Genomic DNA, 19,753 nt, shown 5'->3' with positions numbered 1-19,753 from the left:
TTACACGCCAGAACAAAATGGTGTGAGCGAGTGTGCAAATCGTACAATTGTTGAGAGAGCACGGACTATGTTGAGTGACACAGGCCTGGAGAAAAGCTTTTGGGCAGAAGCAGTGTCTACTGCAGTATATCTTAAAAACCGTGCGCCCAAAGTAGCCGTGAAAGGTAAAACGCCACTGGAGTCGTTGGACAAGAAAAAGCCAGCTGTCAATTATCTCTGTGTCTTCGGCTGTAAAGCTTATACACATATATTGTACCGAAGGAGAAAAGACCTAAATTAGATCCAAAGTCAGTGGAATGTATTATTCTAGGATACTGTGAAGAAAGCAAAGGATACAGCTTTGGGACATTACAAACAAAGGTATTCTGAAGTCTAGAGATGTAGTGTTCCATGAGACAGCACCAATCACTGGAACAGTGGAACAAGAATCACAGCAACAATATTTATCGCTGGATTTACAGGCAGCAGAAAGCGTGGCTGAACCTGAAAAAGTTAATGCTGATTCCCAATCATGAAACAGAAGTTCCATGAGAAGAAATAAAGGTGTTCCATCCAAAAGATACAGTGTAGAATATGCAAATATAGCTTACTGTGAACCCCAAAGTATACAGGAAGCAAAATCAAGTAGTGAATGGAAAGAATGGAAGTCGGCAATAGATACAGAGCTGTCAGCTCTGGATGATAACAGTACATGGACTGTAGTTGAAAGGTCGAATAACCGTAAGACAATCAAGAACAAGTGCATCTTTTGCAGAAAGCTGAATGCAGATGAGACTATTGCTCATTATAAAGCCTGCCTTGTTGCTAAAGGATATACACCAAAATCCAGGATCCGGGAGATCTTTTCGCCTGTCGCAAGGTACAGCACCTTAAAGTTCGTTATTGCCATTGCTACACTTCATTATTTATTGTTATACCAGTTAGACTTTGATTCTGCATTCTTAAATGGACAGTTAATTGAGGAGATTTACATGGAACCAGCTGAACATTATGATGAGAGTATGTTCCAAGAGGGAAAAGTTTGCCTCTTAAAGAAATCTTTGTACGGCCTAAAGCAAAGTGGTCGTTGTTGGTATGTAAAGCTGGATGCTGTGCTGCTAGAGATGAACTTTGTTAGGTCAGAGACTGATCACTGCCTATATCACAAAACTATAGAAAAAAAAAGCGGTTAATCATATTTGTGTATGTGGATGATCTATTGTTAGCAGGACAAGAAGAGCACATTACTGCTGCAAAACAGCAGCTGAAACAAAGATTCAAGCTAAAGGATTTCAGATCATTTGTTAGGCATGAGAATTAAGATGGGACTGTTACAATTGATCAACAGGCATATATTGAAGCAATAATTCCCAAGTATGGAATGTCTGAGGCAAAACCAGTGAGCATTCCTATTGACAAAAGCATCAAGATGGTAAAGGCCATGTCACTAATTAGCCAGGAGAAGATAGAGGAAATAAAAGAGATTCCTTATCAAAATGCAGTTGGTAGCTTTATGTACTGTATGCGACTCGCCCCGATGTCACACATACAGTGAGCCGGTCAAGCCAGTTTGCAATTAACCCTGGGAGGCAACACTAGATTGCAGTCAAAAGAATCTTAAGGTACTTTAAAGGTACAAGTTCATTAAAGATGATGTTTACAAAGTCAAAAGGTAAGACTTTGTAAACTGTCTGTGATGCCGATTGGGGATCAGATGAGGATGACTGTCGTTCCTACATGGGATACATTTTGGCAGGCACAGCCAGGGGCGGATTGGGATCAAAAACCAGCCTGGGAAATTTATGGAAGCAGCCTTAATGGGTGTGGGGCCTGTTGAGGGGGTGGAGTCTGTCATGTGCGCAGGATTATTGCTCAGAAGGCCTGATCATAGGCAGGTACAGAAAGTGCATGCCAAAATTTTAGGGGTGTGGCTTTGTGTGGAAGGGGCGTGGCCACATAATAGTGCCAATTCACATTACACCACACAGTAGTGCCGCTTATACACATTGCACCAGGTAGAACCTACTATACACACTGCGCCAGGTAGAGCATGTTATACATATTGTGCCAGATAGAGCACGTTCTACACTTTGCGCCAGGTAGAGCACGCTACACACTTTGCGACAGGCAGAGCACATTATACACATTGCACCAGGTAAAGCACATTATACATATTGCACCAGGATGAGCACGTTATACACATTGCACCAGGTAGAGCACGTTATACACCTTGCACCAGGTAGAGCTCCTTATTTACATCACGCCAGGAAGAGGCCCCTTTTAAACATTACTCCAGGTAGAGCCCTAGTAACGCATTATTCCATGCAGAGCCCCCTTTTACACATTACTCCAGGTCTCTCGGAGCGGTTGCGTGTGACGTCACAGCCACATCGAAAATGGTCCAGACATGCCTGCTTTGTCCAGATCACACCCACCAAATGCTGCGTTAACGACCCCCGATGGATGCCGCTGTCAATCACCATGCGATTGCATCCTTCCAGGTGAAGGTGAAAGGTCACGCACATGCGATGTGGCCGGTGCATGTGTGCAGACCATATAGACATGAGCGATGCAAGCGAATGTAGTGGATGCATCCATCACTGAATAGCCCCCAGAGTGTAGACGCGCTGTATACTCTCAGATAGAGATGTATGTCCCCTGCAGTGTGAGAGTGGGAGTCTTTCACTTATTGGTGTGAGACCCGGTGACAGGTAGACTAGGGAACCAGGGTATAGTGATAACCACCCAGAAGTGCCCAGGATAGTGTGTGCTCCCATGGTGAGTCCCCCCCTTCCTCCGCCCCTTCCCCACCAACCTCCTCTTACCTCATTGCCTGGACACTTCTGCACCCGCCTCTTTGCTCATTAACTGCATATACCCCAGCGGGGGCCGCCAGAGCTCTCCCACACTACAGTGTACCAGTCAGTGTTACCTGCACGGTGCAGGAGAGACTGCTCTGCAAGTATCCAGCGTGCGGGAGCTGGGGGAGGCGGCACTACGTCCTTGCGGCACAGTGTGAAAGGCAGCACATCACCACAGCTTCGGGCTGAATGAACTTCTGCGCATGCACAGAAGCTCCAATCACGGCAGCCGTGGTTTTATGTTTCAGCCCATCATTGGGGGAGAAGAGCTATTCAGAGGAGCAAGGGACCCGGCCGACCAGCAAACTGTCCCGGAGTCCCGCCGTCCCAATCCGCCACTGGGCACAGCCATCATCTGGGCGAGCAGAAAGCAACCCACTGTTGCCCTATCCACCACTGAGGCAGAGTACATGGCACTTACAGAAACTGCAAAAGAAGCTCTATGGGTGAAGGAGACTTTATATGAGCTTAGCCTTCTTTATCACAGTGAGACTATCAACATTGTGTGTGATAACAAGGGAGAAATTGATTTGTCTTCCAGCACCAAACATTATGGACGGTCCAAACAAACACATTGCCATTAGACACCACTTTATCCATGAGTTAGTGGAAAACAAGTCTGTCAATGTGGATTACATAGCTGTTAGCAACCAGGGACGCCGTACGCGGACAGCCGCCGGCTCCCTGGCAACGCTAGACGCCGGGCGCACGGAGCCGCACGGACCCTAGCAACGGGGACGCCACCGACTGACCACGTTCCCCGTTGCTGGATCCAGAGTCTAATGAACCCACACCTGTTTCCTGGCCGTGCAGCAAGGCAGCTGCACGGCATGTAGGTAATTAGCCCTGTCAAGCACCTGATTGGAGGACTCCTGTTTATATGCACTCTCTGGACTTCTCACAGACGCCGGTAATAGCTTTCTGCATGCTGTCTCTGTTTGCTGAGAGTCTGTTCCAGTCTTGCTGTATCCGGTCATTCCAGTATTCGGAAGTCCAGAACTCGGAATTTGTCATCTTATTCCTGGAGTCCAGATTAATCACCATATAACATCCAGTGGTGTTCGTGAATCGCGGCTTTGCCGTGTGTTGCGGCTTGTCCGCTTTATTATTTATTATTTGTGTTTTGGAGCATTTCGCGGAGGGTTCCGCTTCCACATGTCCAATCTGGTATCCGGCGGTGCTGGGTAGGAGTATTGGACAAGTGGATTTTGGTTGTCCTTTTCCCTGGCGGGTTTCCGCACATACTTCAGGTTTTGTTAGTTAGCTTGTTGCCCCTGGCCTGTTGTCAGTCAGAGGTCCTCTTGTTATCATCCTGCCTCGGATTTCCCTTTGTCTCTCACTAAGACGGGGGGCACCGGAGTTGGGCAGACATAATCCGCCCTTCAAACGTGGCTGCCAGGGGCTCAAGAAACCATAGTCTCGCAGGGGATTTCCGATAGCACGGGTGAGACAATAGAGTCAGGGCGCCAGGGGCAACTAGTCTTCCTGCTCCCGTTACCTGCATTCCATTCCAGCGCTCTGGTCCTTGTCATAAAATCTCCTCCGGTCAGGAGTGCTGGAATCATAACATTATTACCGGCCATACCAAAACTTAAAATTAAACGGAGTTTAATTTTTTTCTTACTCAGTTTTTGTAAGAAATTGTCGGCCTCATGAATCCAACAGGGTTAGGACCAAATCCTGGTCAGCTCTTAGTCAGATTCAAGAACTTACTCAGATGGTTCAGGATCTTTCCCTTCGGGTGAAGTCGCAGGAAGATCTTTTACGAACTTCCCCGAGGGTAGTTCCTGAACCAAAAATGCATTTGCCTGACCGTTTTTCTGGTGATAGAAAAGAGTTTTTTAATTTTAAAGAATCCTGTAAACTTTATTTTCGTTTAAGACCGATCTCCTCGGGTACTGAATCTCAGCGGCTCGGGATTATTATTTCTTTGCTCCAGGGGGATCCCCAGACTTGGGCATTTGGTTTAAAAGCAGATGATCCGGTGTTGTTGTCAGTAGACGCTTTTTTGGGGTCTTTAGGACTGTTATATGATGACCCTGATAGAGAGGCATCCGCTGAAGGTCAATTGCGCGCTCTCAGACAGGGTAGGAATCCTGCAGAGGTTTATTGTACGGAGTTTCGCCGGTGGTCGAACGACTGTGGCTGGAATGACCCAGCCCTTCGCAGTCAGTTTCGCCTCGGCTTATCAGAATCTATTAAAGACAGTCTCCTCCAGTATCCCGCTCCTGAGACTCTCGATAAACTCATGGAGCTTTCTATTAAGATTGATTGTCGTCTCAGAGAGCGGAAGGCTGAAAAAGGAGTATCGGTCAGGTCATCTCCGTGTGTATATTCCATCCCTGAGGACATAGAGGAGCCCATGCAGATGGGTCTCTCCCGGTTGTCTCCTGAAGAGAGAGCCAGAAGGCAAAACTCTGGTCTTTGTTTGTACTGTGGGGGTAAGGGACATTTTGCTCGTAATTGTCCGAATAAGTCGGGAAACGCCTTGACCAGGTGAATTGTGAGGGGGTTCACCTAGGTCTGCAGCTTATCTCCTCGAATAACTCCCTTTTAGTCCCAGCTAAGGTTTCCTTTGGCAGCCTCAGTTCCTCGGTGTCGGCTTTTGTCGACAGTGGAGCCGCAGGAAACTTTATGGATTTAACTTGGGCTAAGGCCTTAGGCATTCCTCAGTTATCTTTGGGTAGGTGTGTCACCATGCATGGCTTAGATGGGAGTTCACTGTCCAATGGGGTTATCTCCCTCTGCACACCCCCTGTACTACTTACGGTAGGAGCTCTTCATTCTGAAAAAATTGAGTTCTTCCTTACCCATTGCCCAGCAGTTCCAGTGGTTCTGGGTCACCCTTGGCTGGCCTTTCACAATCCCACCATTGATTGGCGGTCAGGGGAGATTTCTCAATGGGGTGCCTTCTGTGATAAGGAATGTATTTCGTTTCCAGTCAGAATAGCTGCTGCCATTCCTGAACTAATTCCCGTGGAGTACCAGGAGTTTGCTGATGTGTTCTCCAAGGGCAATGCAGACATTCTGCCTCCCCATCGGCCTTATGATTGCGCCATTGAGCTAATTCCTGGTGCCGCATTGCCAAAGGGAAGGTTATATGCTTTATCCGGGCCAGAAACTGCGGCCATGAATGACTATGTTAAAGAGAGCCTAGGGAAAGGATTTATTAGGCCATCTAAATCTCCTTTAAGTGCAGGCTTCTTCTTTGTGGAGAAAAAGGATGGCTCGCTCAGACCTGGCATTGACTATAGAGCCCTAAATAAAATCTCAGTTAAAAATACTTATCCTCTGCCGCTGATTTCTGTCCTCTTTGATCAGCTGCGTTCGGCTGTGATTTTTTCCAAAATTGATCTAAGAGGAGCGTATAACCTCATCCGAATCAGGTCCGGAGATGAGTGGAAGACAGTCTTCAGTACTCAGTCAGGTCACTACGAGTACCTAGTGATGCCGTTCGGCTTGTCTAACGCTCCAGCAGTTTTCCAGGACCTCATTAACGATGTGCTCCGTGACTTCCTAGGGAAATTTGTGGTCGTTTACTTAGACGACATCCTGATTTATTCTGACTCTATTGAACAACATGTTACCCAGGTGCGTCAGGTTCTTCAAAAGTTACGTGAGAATCATCTATATGCCAAACTGGAGAAATGCGAGTTTCATGTCACGGAGGTATCTTTTTTAGGATACATTATTTCCCCTCGGGGATTTTTCATGGAACCAAAGAAGCTCCAGGCCATCCTTAGTTGGGCGCAACCCACCAATTTAAAAGCAATTCAGCGTTTTTTAGGGTTTGCGAATTATTACAGGAGGTTGATTCATTCTTTTTCCGACCTGGTTGCTCCCATTGTGGCCCTGACAAAGAAAGGAGCGGATCCTACCAACTGGTCGCGTGAAGCGGAGTTGTCCTTTCGGGCCTTGAAACAAGCTTTTGTCTCGGCTCCAGTCCTCAGACATCCCAATCCAGGATTGCCCTTCGTTGTGGAGGTTGATGCCTCGGAGGTTGGAGTAGGGGCTATACTATCTCAAAAGGATCCAGAGTCTCAGGAACTACATCCTTGTGCCTTTATGTCCAGGAAATTCTCCTCCGCTGAATCCAACTATGACGTTGGTAACCGGGAATTACTGGCAATAAAATGGGCTTTCGAGGAGTGGAGGCATTGGCTGGAGGGAGCAACACATACCATTTCAGTATTGACTGACCATAAGAATCTGCAATACATCGAATCAGCTAAGCGGCTGAATGCCCGGCAGGCTCGTTGGGCTCTGTTCTTTACTCGTTTCAAATTTATTATAACTTTCAGGCCAGGTTCCAAGAATACCAAGGCAGATGCTCTGTCACGCAGTTTTCTTCCGATTCATGATAACAGTCCTGTTACTCCCATACTTCCATCTTCAGTCATTTGGACAGGCCTCACACAAGATTTATTTACCCAGTTAAAACAGCTTCAATACCAAGCTCCTGGAAATACTCCTGCTGGTCGTCTTTACGTCCCTGAGTTCTTGAGAGCTACTGGTTTGACTGAGTTCCATGATAACAAAGTTTCCGGGCATCCAGGAATCTCTAAGACATTGGAGCTAGTCTCCCGCTCAGTATGGTGGCCTGGTCTTTCTAAAGACGTTAAGGAGTTTGTTTCTTCATGTCAGGTTTGTGCACAGCATAAGGTTCCCCGTTCCTTGCCTATCGGGCAACTTATGCCCTTGAATGTCCCTCTCAGGCCATGGTCTCATATTTCCATGGATTTTGTGGTGGACCTTCCCCTTTCAGCTGGATGCAGAGTCATTTGGGTGGTAGTAGACCGTTTTAGCAAGATGGCTCATTTCATTGCCCTTCCCCGACTGCCATCTGCCCAAGGATTGGCAGTGTTGCTTCTCCGCCATGTTTTCAGACTTCATGGGTTGCCCACTGATATTGTTTCTGATCGGGGTCCACAATTCATTGCACAGTTCTGGAAGTGTTTTTGTGCTTCATTAAAGATGAGATTGTCATTAACATCTGGTTACCACCCACAGTCCAACGGGCAAACCGAGCGAGTTAACCAATCATTGAAACAGTATTTGCATTTGTACTCAGCCAAACTCCAGAATGATTGGTCCGAGTTTCTTCCATTGGCGGAGTTTGCTTACAATAATTCTTGTCATTCCTCCACCAACGTGTCTCCATTCTTTTCAGTTTTTGGTTTTCACCCCAGAGCTAATTCTTTTTTTCAACATTCCTCAGTTTCTTCGCTAACCTTAACCTCCCATCTCAGAGCCATTTGGAAAAAAGTGCACCTTGCTCTCAGAAAAGCGGCCTTTCGAGAGAAAAATTTTTCTGACCGGCTCCGACGTCCTTGCAATTTTAAGGTGGGAGATAGGGTATGGTTGTCGACTCGTAACATTAGACTTCGACAATCTTCAGCTAGGTTGGGACCCAAATTTATTGGACCATTTCATATCATTAAAAAAGTTAACCCAGTTGCTTTCCGGTTACGTTTACCAAAATCTCTTCGGATTGGTAATACGTTTCATTGCTCCCTGTTGAAACCATACATTTCTTCCAGTAAATTTCCTCGGAAGATCTCTCAGGGAAGATCTCCAGTGGACGTACAGAGACAACAGGAGTTCCTGGTGGAGAAGGTTCTCGATTCCAAGTTGTCCAAGGGCCGGCTTTATTTTCTGGTTCACTGGAGAGGTTATGGTCCAGAGGAAAGGTCCTGGGTCCTGGATAAGGATCTTCATGCCCCAAGGCTCAAGAGGGCATTTTTTCGGGAATTTCCTTGGAAGCCTGGCTTTAGGGGTTCCTTGACCCCTCCTCAAGGGGGGGGGGTACTGTTAGGCGCCGGGGTCCGCTCGTCGGTGCGGCCCGGCGCCTAGCAACCAGGGACGCCGTATGCAGACAGCCGCCGGCTCCCTGGCAACGCTAGACGCCGGGCGCACGGAGCCGCACGGACCCTAGCAACGGGGACGCCACTGACTGACCGCGTTCCCCGTTGCTGGGTCCAAAGTCTAATGAACCCACACCTGTTTCCTGGCCGTGCAGCAAGGCAGCTGCACGGCATGTAGGTAATTAGCCCTGTCAAGCACCTGATTGGAGGACTCCTGTTTATATGCACTCTCTGGACTTCTCACAGACGCCGGTAATAGCTTCCTGCATGCTGTCTCGGTTTGTTTGCTGAGAGTCTGTTCCAGTCTTGCTGTATCCGGTCATTCCAGTATTCGGAAGTCCAGAACTCGGAATTTGTCATCTTATTCCTGGAGTCCAGATTAATCACCATATAAGATCCAGTGGTGTTCGTGAGTCGCGGCTTTGCTGTGTGTTGCGGCTTGTCCGCTTTATTATTTATTATTTGTGTTTTGGAGCATTTCGTGGAGGGTTCCGCTTCCACAGGTCCACTCTGGTATCCGGCGGTGCTGGGTAGGAGTATTGGACAAGTGGATTTTGGTTGTCCTTTTCCCTGGCGGGTTTCCGCACATACTTCAGGTTTTGTTAGTTAGCTTGTTGCCCCTGGCCTGTTGTCAGTCAGAGGTCCTCTTGTTATCATCCTGCCTCGGATTTCCCTTTGTCTCTCACTAAGACCGGGGGGCACCGGAGTTGGGCAGACATAATCCGCCCTTCAAACGTGGCTGCCAGGGGCTCAAGAAACCATAGTCTCGCAGGGGATTTCCGATAGCACGGGTGAGACAATAGAGTTAGGGCGCCAGGGGCAACTAGTCTTCCTGCTCCCGTTACCTGCATTCCATTCCAGCGCTCTGGTCCTTGTCATAAAATCTCCTCCGGTCAGGAGTGCTGGAATCATAACAATAGCAAGCGAGAGCAATACTGCTGATATGTTGACAAAGGGACTGTCATCACACTTGCTGAATATGTTCATGATAAAATGTGGACTGGAATACTTTTGAGAAATGTTGATTTGTTTTACTGTTTGCTTACCATGCTTTATTAATGTATTTTCGGTTACAGGAAAACTTGATTGAGAATTTTTTTTTATAAAGTGTTATGCAAATGTATGTAACCGGAGACATCTTTGAGCGAGGGGGGGGTGTTAGACAGTGGCTCACTCTGCGTCTGTCTCCGTTCCCAGCACTAGAGGCAGCTTCACTGCTCTAGTGTTTTCCCTCCTAGTGTCAGCTCAGTGCAGGAGGAGGTGCTTAGCTTCCTCACAGTCAGAGAGAGTTCTTCCTGGGAATGACAACTGCACTGATGTTCAGCTTCTTCTCTCCTCAGTGTGTGACTTTGTCTACCCCGCAGCCACATCCTGTGTGTACCAATACGCTGTGTTAACGCTGTACAGTTTCTCATGTATACTGAGAGTTCCTGCTGCTGCAGAACATCTTCTATATACTACATGCTGTTATCTCTGTTATCTGAATAAACCAATCATCCTGGTGATTGTGTGGACTAACATCCCTCTCCGAAACCGCAACACTCTGCCAACAGGTTTTGCGCATTAGAGAAAGATTTGGCTGCTGCGATCAGGTCTGAATTAGGCCCTATATTCTGATCCTTTTTAAGAAAACAAAAGTGTAATTTGCATAACAAGAAAATTATATTGAAAGGCCACGATGAGAAGGGCTGCAGGGATTGGAGCCCCGGGCCAGGGCACTTGGACAGAGAAGGGGGACCTGCTTGCTTCCGCTGCGCAATAAGATTTTTATGCCTTGGCGCATGACATCTTTATATCACGCCACTGAAAGAGAGAGGAGCCAGAGCATGTGAAGACTTAGAGCAACCAGAAGAAGGTTACGGTCATGCGGGGGCTGATGATGAGAAACAAAGCAGGGATGAAGAGAGGGCTGGAAAAATGCATAAAAGATTACTTTATGTAACGCTATGCATATGTTGTGCGCAGATGCGCAGAGCAGGCGCTACTGACAGTGGTTAACGCAACCGCTGTCCCTGACAACATTTTTCCTGAATAACAGGGAAAAAATGGAGGAGAAAAGATTGGCCCTCATTCCGAGTTGATCGGTCGCAAGGCGAATGTAGCAGAGTTACACACGCTTAGTCTACGCCTACTGGGAGTGTATCTTAGCTTCTTAAAATTGCGACCGATGTATTCGCAATATTGCGATCACAAACTACTTAGCAGTTTTAGAGTAGCTCCACACTTACTCTGCCTGTGCGATCAGTTCAGTGCTTGTCGTTCCTGGTTTGACGTCACAAACACACCCAACGTTCGCCCAACCACTCCCCCGTTTCTCCGGCCACTCCTGCGTTTTTTCCGGAAACGGTAGCGTTTTCAGCCACACGCCCCTAAAACGCTGTGTTTCCGCCCAGTAACACCCATTTCCTGTCAATCACACTACGATCGCCGGAGCGAAGAAAAAGACGTGAGTAAAAATACTTTCTTCTTAGCAAAATAACTTGGCGCAGTCGCAGTGCGAACATTGCGCATGCGTACTAAGCGGATTTTCACTGCGATGCGATGAAAAAGAACGAGCGATCAACTCGGAATGAGGGCCATTATTGTGTCAAAGTTGTGTGAAAATATTTGGAGCAACATTGACATTGTTGCTGAATAAAGCCCTTGTGGTATCCGGTCTTTAGGTCGACATGGTCTTTAGGTCGACATGACAATGATCAACACAGCATATAGTTGACATGAGTTTTTCACAATTTTTTTCATTTTTATAACGTTTTCAAACTTTACCATTCACGTGAACTACGTTTGGGAATCGTCAGCCTTTTGCAAGTCGACCTTTTGGGGTCGACCTAGACACTGTTGACCTTTTTACTGTCTACCTAATGAACCATAGCCAGCCCTTCATTTCCTGATGAAAAACTATGAAATCCGAACTCTACAAAGGAAAATCAAAACTGTTTCATTACATTTATTGGGGGTAATTCCAAGTTGATCTCAGCAGGAATTTTGTTAGCAGTTGGACAAACCATAGGGGTAATTCTGAGTTGATCGCAGCTTCAAGTTTGTTAGCAATTGGGCAAAACCATGGGGGTAATTCCAAGTTGATCGCAGCAGGAATTTGGTTAGCAGTTGGGCAAAACCATGTGCACTGCAGGTAACGCAGATATAACATGTGCAGAGCGAGTTAGATTTGGGTGTGGTGAGTTCAATCTGCAATCTAAATTGCAGTGTAAAAATAAAGCAGCCAGTATTTACCCTGCATAGAAACAAAATAACCCACCCACATCTAACTCTCTCTGCAAATGTTATATCTGCCCCCCCCCCCCCTGCAGTGCACATGGTTTTGCCCAACTGCTAAAAAATTTCCTGCTGCGATCAACTTGGAATTACCCCCCATGTGCACTTCAGGGGAGGCAGATATAACATGTGCAGAGAGAGTTAGATATGGGTGGGTTATTTTATTTCTGTGCAGGGTAAATACTGGCGGCTTTATTTTTACACTGCAAATTAGATTGCAGATTGAACACACCCCACCCAAATCTAACTCTCTCTGCACATGTTATATCTGCCTCCCCTGCAGTGCACATGGTTTTGCCCAACTGCCAACAAAATTCCTGCTGCGATCAACTTGGAATTACCGCCCTTGTACATTAATCAATGGGATCGTTCAGATCCATAAACTACAATTCATTAACCTTGTGTTGTATTTATGGGGGTAATTCAGACCTGATCGCTAGGGTGCGTTTTTTGCATCCCTGTGATCAGATAGTCGCCGCCTGCAAGGGGAGGATATATGGTGTGTGTAAGTGTGTGTTCAATTTTGTAGTAGACCTGCACAAACATCAGTTTGTGCAGTCTCTGTACTGCCCAGGACTTACTCAGCCGCTGCGTTTGCTTCATGCTGATCGAAGCCGGAGCTGTCGTCAGACACCCTCCCTCAAAACACTTGGTCCCTCCTGCGTTTTTCCGGACAAAATCGTCAGTTGCCACCCACAAACGTCCTCTTCCTGTCAATCACCTTGCGAACGCCCGTGCGTTTGGATTTTTTGCACCATACCGTCACTGGTGCAGTCGTCCTATGCGCCGGAACATTGCAACGCATACACATGCGCAGTTCAGATCTGATCGCCCGCTGTGCGAAAACTCACAGTAGTAATCAGGTTTGAATTACCCCCAGTGTTTAGAGAAAGAGTGTACTCTTCAGATGAAAACAATCCCTTTCTCTGTAAACTGGACCTTACCTGTACTCTACTGTTTCTATAGAAAAATGAAAGCTAACTTTGTTTAATGTTCAATATTTCAGCTCCCAACATGGCTCAGCAAGGAATTGCGTCAGAGTCCAGTAACTATGAACCTTCTAACTACGCAGCTAAAAATGCATCTGATGGCTCTCTGGGGAACCATATGTTTAAGTGCTCACATACTAATAACGATTTAGAACCTTGGTGGACACTGGACCTGAGATCAGTAATGAGGATTTTCTCCATTGCTGTTACCAACCGAGGTGACTGCTGTGGGGAAAGACTTAATGGAGCAGAGATTCGTGTTGGAAACTCTAAAGAGACTTTAAAAAATAATCCAAGGTAATATTCTTGCGGTATATACTGTAAACTGCTTAATTCATGAACCTGTTTTTGCATTGGCATTTCCTCAGTCCCTTTATCCACCTCGGTCATAGCCTTAAAGTCACACTCCAGATGACTGGTATTTTTGGGGATCTTCCATCTGCCCATAACATTGTCACTGGTTCCAATATGCACCATGTTCACTTGTGTGTGGTATGATATAATCATAATGTCGAAATTCATAAAATGTACATGAGAATGTCGATGTATCATTGCTGATGGCCCAGCAGTGACTTACCTGCTCCCGGCGGCTGTAGCAGCTTCAGCATGGATTCCAGGTCCCGTTGGTCATGTGACTATGACTTCCGGGTTAGAGTTCTCCCGTATCACTACCCTATCCCTCCTTCTAGTGTTAGTGTCTACCCCCCATCCCCCCACAACCTAACACTAACCATCCTCCTTGCAGCCTGACCATAACCTCCCCCCACAGCCTAACTCCCCCCTTCCCTGCAGCCTAACACTAATCCTCCTTACAGCATAATCCTAACCAGCCTCCCACCACAGCCTAACTCCCCCCTTCCCTGCAGCCTAACACTAATTTTTTTTAATTATTATTATTATTATTATTATTATCCTTTATTTATATGGCGCCACAAGGGTTCCGCAGCGCCCAATTACAGAGTACATGAATAATCAAACAGGAAAACAGCAACTTACAGTTGATGACAGTATAGGACAAGTACAGGGTAAATAAACATAGTTACATCAGCAGATGACACTGGAATAAGTATCAGGTGGCAGAAGACTGCTGGAGTTGATGCAGTTGAAGATTATTAAAGTAAGAAAGGATAAGCACATGAGGGAAGAGGGCCCTGCTCGTAAGAGCTTACATTCTAAAGGGGAGGGGTAGACAGACAGGAGTGACACAGATGGGGTACATGGAGAGTGTAGAACAGAGGGTTAGGATGAGATTTGGCTGGGTTTGGTGAAGAAGTCGGTCTTGAGAGCCCGTTTGAAGTTTTGTAGAGAGGTGGAGAGTCTGAGGGGGAGAGGTAGGGAATTCCAGAGAAGTGGTGCAGCACGTGAAAAATCTTGAAGGTAGGAGTGGGAGGAGGTGATCCGTAGGCAGGAAAGTCGTCGTGCATTAGCAGAGCGAAGAGGACGTGTGGGAATGTAAAGGGAGATAAGATCAGAGATGTAGATGGGAGAGGAGTGGGTGAGGGCTTTGTGTGAGCGAGTGTGAGAAGCTTGAAATGGATTCTGAAAGGGAAGGGGAGCCAGTGAAGGTCTAGTAAGAGAGGAGAGGTAGACGTAGTGCGTTTGGTGAGGAAAATGAGCCGGGCAGCAGCATTGAGGATAGATTGGAGTGGAGAGAGGTGTTTGTCAGGAATGCCAGTCAGGAGGAGATTACAGTAATCCAGTCTGGAGATGACCAGTGAGTGGATAAGAGTCTTAGTAGCATCCTGGGTCAGAAAGGGTCTGATCCTGGAAATATTTTTTAGATGAAAACGGCAGGTTTGTGAGAGGTGCTGAATGTATGGTTTGAAGGAGAGGGAGGAGTCAAGGATTACTCCAAGACAGCGCACTTGGGGGCAAGAGGATATAGTAGTGCCATCAATAGATAATGAGATTGTAGGAGGTGAGGTTATGCGGGAGGGAGGAAAGATGATCAGTTTAGTCTTAGACATGTTAAGTTGAAGAAAGCGCTGGGACATCCAGGAAGAGGTAGCAGAGAGACAGTTGGAGATAAGAGTGAGGAGAGCAGGGGAGAGGTCTGGAGAGGAAAGATAGATTTGGGTGTCATCAGCATAGAGATGATATTGGAAACCAAAAGAACTAATGAGCTTACCTAGTGAGGACGTATAGAGAGAGAAGAGGAGAGGACCAAGGACAGAACCTTGGGGTACACCTACAGTTAGTGGAAGTGAGGGGGAGGTGGAGTCATGAGAAGAGACAGAGAATGAACGGTCAGAGAGGTAGGAAGACAGCCAAGAGAGGGCAGTGTCGCGCAGACCATTGGAGTGAAGGATTTACAGTAGGAGAGGATGGTCCACAGTGTCAAAAGCAGCAGAGAGATCAAGTAGAATAAGTAGAGAGTAGTGTCCCTTAGATTTAGCAGCATGGAGGTCATTGCATACTTTTGTAAGGGCAGTTTAAATGGAGTGGAGAGGACGGAAGCCAGACTGGAATGGGTCAAGCAGTGAGTGTGAGGAAAGAAAGGAAGTAAGGCGGTTGTAGACAATACGCTCAAGGAGTTTGGAGGCAAAAGGGAGGAGAGAGATGGGTCGGTAGTTGGAGAGAGTGTTTGGATCAAGGGTAGGTTTTTTAAGAATAGGAGAGATGAGTGCATGCTTGAAGGCAGGGGGGATTATGCTGCAAAGACAATCCTCCTTGCAGCATAATCCTAACCAGCCTCCCCCACAACCTAACTACTCTGTGTCCCTGCAGCCTAACCCAGGGGAGCCGACAGCACTGCGGGGCCCAGTAATGGGAGTGGGCATGGCCAACAGGGGAGGTTTGACCAGCCCGTCTCCTTACAAAATAATGACAAATTCTTTATGAATGGCTGCAAGGCAGCTGCGCACGTAGGCAGAGGGTGGTGAGTGTGTGTGTGTGTGTGTGTGTGTGTGTGTGTGTGTGTGTGTGGAGGGGGGCTATGTTAGATTTGGTGGGTGGTGGGGGCAGGTGTGATTGTGGCCAGATGCTGAATGAAGATTGGACAAGGCAGTCTGGGAGGAGAGGAGCCTTGTGGGAAGAAGAAGAAGGAGGAGTCACATGGAAGTGGTTGGAGGTGCTGGATGCGCTGAGTAAGGAGCAGAGCAGGAGCTGAATAACGGATGCAAACCACATGGTCACACTGGGTGGTGAGAGCCGCACTGCAGAGCAGAAGCAGCAGGGTGCTACCAGGAAGCAGAAAGCCGGGTGAGCGAGTGTGAGATGTCGCAGTCAGAGACTGAACACTGCCAGGTCTATTGAAAGGCGCGGACACAGTGGCCATCTTATGCAGTGAGGAACCACTGAAACTGGTCCAGCCAGTAATCACCTCTACTATAGAAGTTCTGAGTGAGTACACAGAGACTGTAATTGTCATGAACAACAGGCAAACAAAATGCTAACTAAGTGCCCAATTTGTCACACGCTGCACAGTGTAAAGGGAACAAGCAGTGTAACACAGCCTTACAGCGCAACATCTTACAAATCAGCCCCTGTTTGAGTATAGCTAAGACAACTACTCCAGAATTAAGTACAGTTGGGAGATATAAAGTAATCGTGGAAGAGAAAGAGATTAAGTTATTTATGTGGGATGTAGTTGTGTGACCGGTGGACAGGAGGCCGCTGGTCACAATACCTCCCCCTACATCCCGCCCCCTCATAATCCCGACAGTCGGCATGCCGACCAACAGGGACTATTCCCACTCGTGGGTGTCCACGACACCCATAGAGTGGGAATAGAACCCATGGCGACGAGCCCGCAAGGGGCTTGTTGCGCTCCCCCAGTTGGCATTCCGCTGCCGGGACTTCGTCGTCGGTATGCTGACCACTGGTCATGCATTCCACACCCCATTTATGCAAGTGAAAGTGAGTTACTTTTCTGGAAAACACTGAATTTATTTGCCCAAGGAACCCTTACTACTATTTGTCAAAAGACACTACAATACCATTGCTAGTTACATCCTTTTTGAATAAGACTGAGATACAGTGACATACTTACTAACTCAGGATTACTTGTTCACATGTGCCATTCCCCCCATTGCAAAACTGTGGCACCACAGGATTTAAAGAGAGCTCCAACATTATTTGCCTGTGAAGATTTTAACAAATTGGTTAGGGAGAGCTAGAAACTTAGCAACTGTTATTGTGAAATTGTGTTTCTCATTACTCTTCTCATCACCACATTATAGTTTGTGATTGTAATACGCAAATATCCGTGATTGATTGTCTTTTTTGCATTTTTGAATGATCCAATGTGATCTGAACTGTAGTCAGTTGTTATCTCTATCTTATTTTTATGCCCTATTCTTCTTGTGATTATCTAATATTTTTGACGATTAACCAATCATCATCCTCAATCCAGAGTTCATTGCAATTTAATAATAAGACCACTTGTTGAAATTTCTGACTTACTCTTGTTCATATCAATCTATACTACCTCTCTGAGCAAGGTACTACAAACCAAGGTATGGGGAAGAACATTTCAAGGGGAAAGGTCTGTCACATAGCCACCCAACACATGTGATACCTCCCTCAACCACTTAGACAGGATGTAGTAGTGTATGCCGGTGGCCGGGCTCCCGGCGACCAGCATACTGGCGCCGGAATCCCGACCGCCGGCATACTGACAGCTGGGCAAGCGCAAATGAGCCCCTTGCGGGCACAGTGGCACACTACGCATGCCACGCGATCTATTCTCCCTCTAGGGGTGTCGTGGACCCCCAAGAGGGAGAAAAAGTGTTGGTATGCCAGCTGTCGGGATTCCGGCGCCGGTATACTATGCGCCGGCATCCCGACAGCCGGCAAACTGAAGACCACCCCTTAGACACGCCGCCAACCCCAGGGTGTTACATGATTACCTCCCCACTGTACACCACCACACACAGAAGAGAGGTTGACTGCTGTCTCTCTACTTAGCCCAGCACACAGCAGCTTGTGCTGTGCTGGGGAAGAGAGGCTGCTGAAAAAGCAGCAGCCAGTCCTCTCTGCCTGCTGTCTGCAACGGGGAAAGGGGGCAGCAGGACCCGCACCGCTCAAACAGGCCCAGGTAAAGACTTCCTGCTCCCTCCCTCTCATTGCCACTGGTCTAACCATAACCTCCCCCCCATAGCCTAACTCCCTCCTTCCCCACCTAACACTGATCCTCCTCCTCGCAGCCTATCCATAACCTCCCCCTACAGTCTAACCCTCTCGCCCGCAGCCTAACTCTACTCTCCCCCCACAGCCTAATTCCTCTCCTAACACTGATCTTCCTCCTTGCAGCATAACTCCAACCTACCTCCACAGCCTAACCCTCCCGCCAGCAGCCTAACCCTAACCTGCCCCCACAGCCTAACCCCCCTTCCCCGCCTAACACTAATCTTCCTACTTGAAGCCTAACCCTATCCTCCCCCCACAGCCTAACTCCCTCCTTCCCTGCCTAACACTAATCCTCCTACTTGCAGGCTAACCCTATCCCCCCCACAGCCTACCCCCCCCCTCCACGCCTAACACTAATCCTCGTACTTGCAGCCTAACCCGAATCTCCTCCACAACCTAACCCTAATGTCAAAATTCTAACAATAACAACGTATCACATATCACAGGATGGCGTTGTAATTGGTTGCTTTGTCTCTGAGTTATGTGGCAAAACTTCCGCCTGCCATTTACAATGCATCACCGTTGTCCTCTGGAAAATGTGACAGTTGATGAACTCTCCCTTTGCACATGCTGGGTGATCTGGAATATGTGACCTGCTGGGTGGTCTGGAAACTGTGACAGTTATTTGCAGTAACCCACTAAGCAGGGATTTTTTTACTCCTAAGGGGGTTTAAAGGGGTAAAATGTTCCGCAGAGCAAACCTTTGCGCAGTTGAAACTGGGCCCACCAGCTAGTTGCTTTTAATTTTTAAAGGGGTTTAAACTTAATTCTGTGGCTACTCATTTCTATTCCAGGTGCGCTGTAATTTCCAGGATAGATGATGGAAAAACGCTCTCCGTCTCCTGTCACGGGATGGAAGGACAATATGTCTCTGTAATTATCCCAGGTCGCAAGGAGTACCTCACCTTGTGTGAAGTTCAAGTCTTTGCTCTGCCATCCGATAAGCCAGACGCAGGTAAAGAAAATAAAAAATAATTGCAACAGTAATTTGATCAAAGTTTATGACTGTAATACAGAAATTTGTGGGCCCACACAATGCCGATATTTAGGCAATGGTGTATGTTTTTTTAACTCCCATGCATCTAAGTAGATGAAAAGTTGCATTGTGCATGCGCTCCATGTATGTATTAGAAATGTTCTGAGCAGTCGGAGGCAGTGACTGGGAGGTTGCTATTCAGACACTCAGAGAGGCACCATTTTACGGGCATGATATTGGAGGTGTCACAGCACCCTGCCCCAGCCTGCAGTCAGATACGTCAACCTGACACAGATGGGTTTTACTTCATCTGCCACCATGCTGAGTATTGAATAGCGCTCCTGCGATCACCAGATACTAACCAAATAGCATGGGCCTTTCCAGGCATATGAATTCTTAGGAAGTACAGAGATACGCTGATACATTTTTAGGATCTAATGAGAAATATCTCCAGAGTTAAGTTTACAGGGAAAAACGGGTGTAAATAACAAGACATACATTTACGGAATGAACAATTAACTTCAAGTAAATAAAAAGAAATACAGTCAAAACCCTAAATTGTCTTACTCTGAGGTTCAGGGAATCTGTGGGGAGAGACCTCATGAAGCAGAAGCTGGCCCCTCTCTTAGCATGAAGCTACTCTATTCAAGAGTGGACCCTGGATGCTGCATTCAGCTC

The 19,753-nt window shown here is 47.1% G+C and overlaps 1 protein-coding gene across 2 annotated transcripts in view; it reads left to right on the top strand.

Moving 5' to 3' along the window:
* The window catches only part of LOC134958390 (uncharacterized), a 308,066-nt gene that overhangs the window by 99,056 nt on the left and 189,257 nt on the right, over positions 1 to 19,753 (top strand). For both annotated transcript variants that reach the window (XM_063940954.1, XM_063940953.1), the window contains exons 9-10: positions 12,987 to 13,266; positions 18,894 to 19,054. In XM_063940954.1, the coding sequence (XP_063797024.1) occupies positions 12,987 to 13,266; positions 18,894 to 19,054 (441 nt within the window). The remainder of the gene's footprint in view (positions 1 to 12,986; positions 13,267 to 18,893; positions 19,055 to 19,753) is intronic.

Source organism: Pseudophryne corroboree, chromosome 9 (assembly GCF_028390025.1).
Source record: "Pseudophryne corroboree isolate aPseCor3 chromosome 9, aPseCor3.hap2, whole genome shotgun sequence".
Classification (NCBI taxonomy): domain Eukaryota; kingdom Metazoa; phylum Chordata; class Amphibia; order Anura; family Myobatrachidae; genus Pseudophryne; species Pseudophryne corroboree.
The sequence above is the reverse complement of the archived record's forward strand: the minus strand, read 5'-3'. Positions and strand labels throughout refer to the sequence as shown.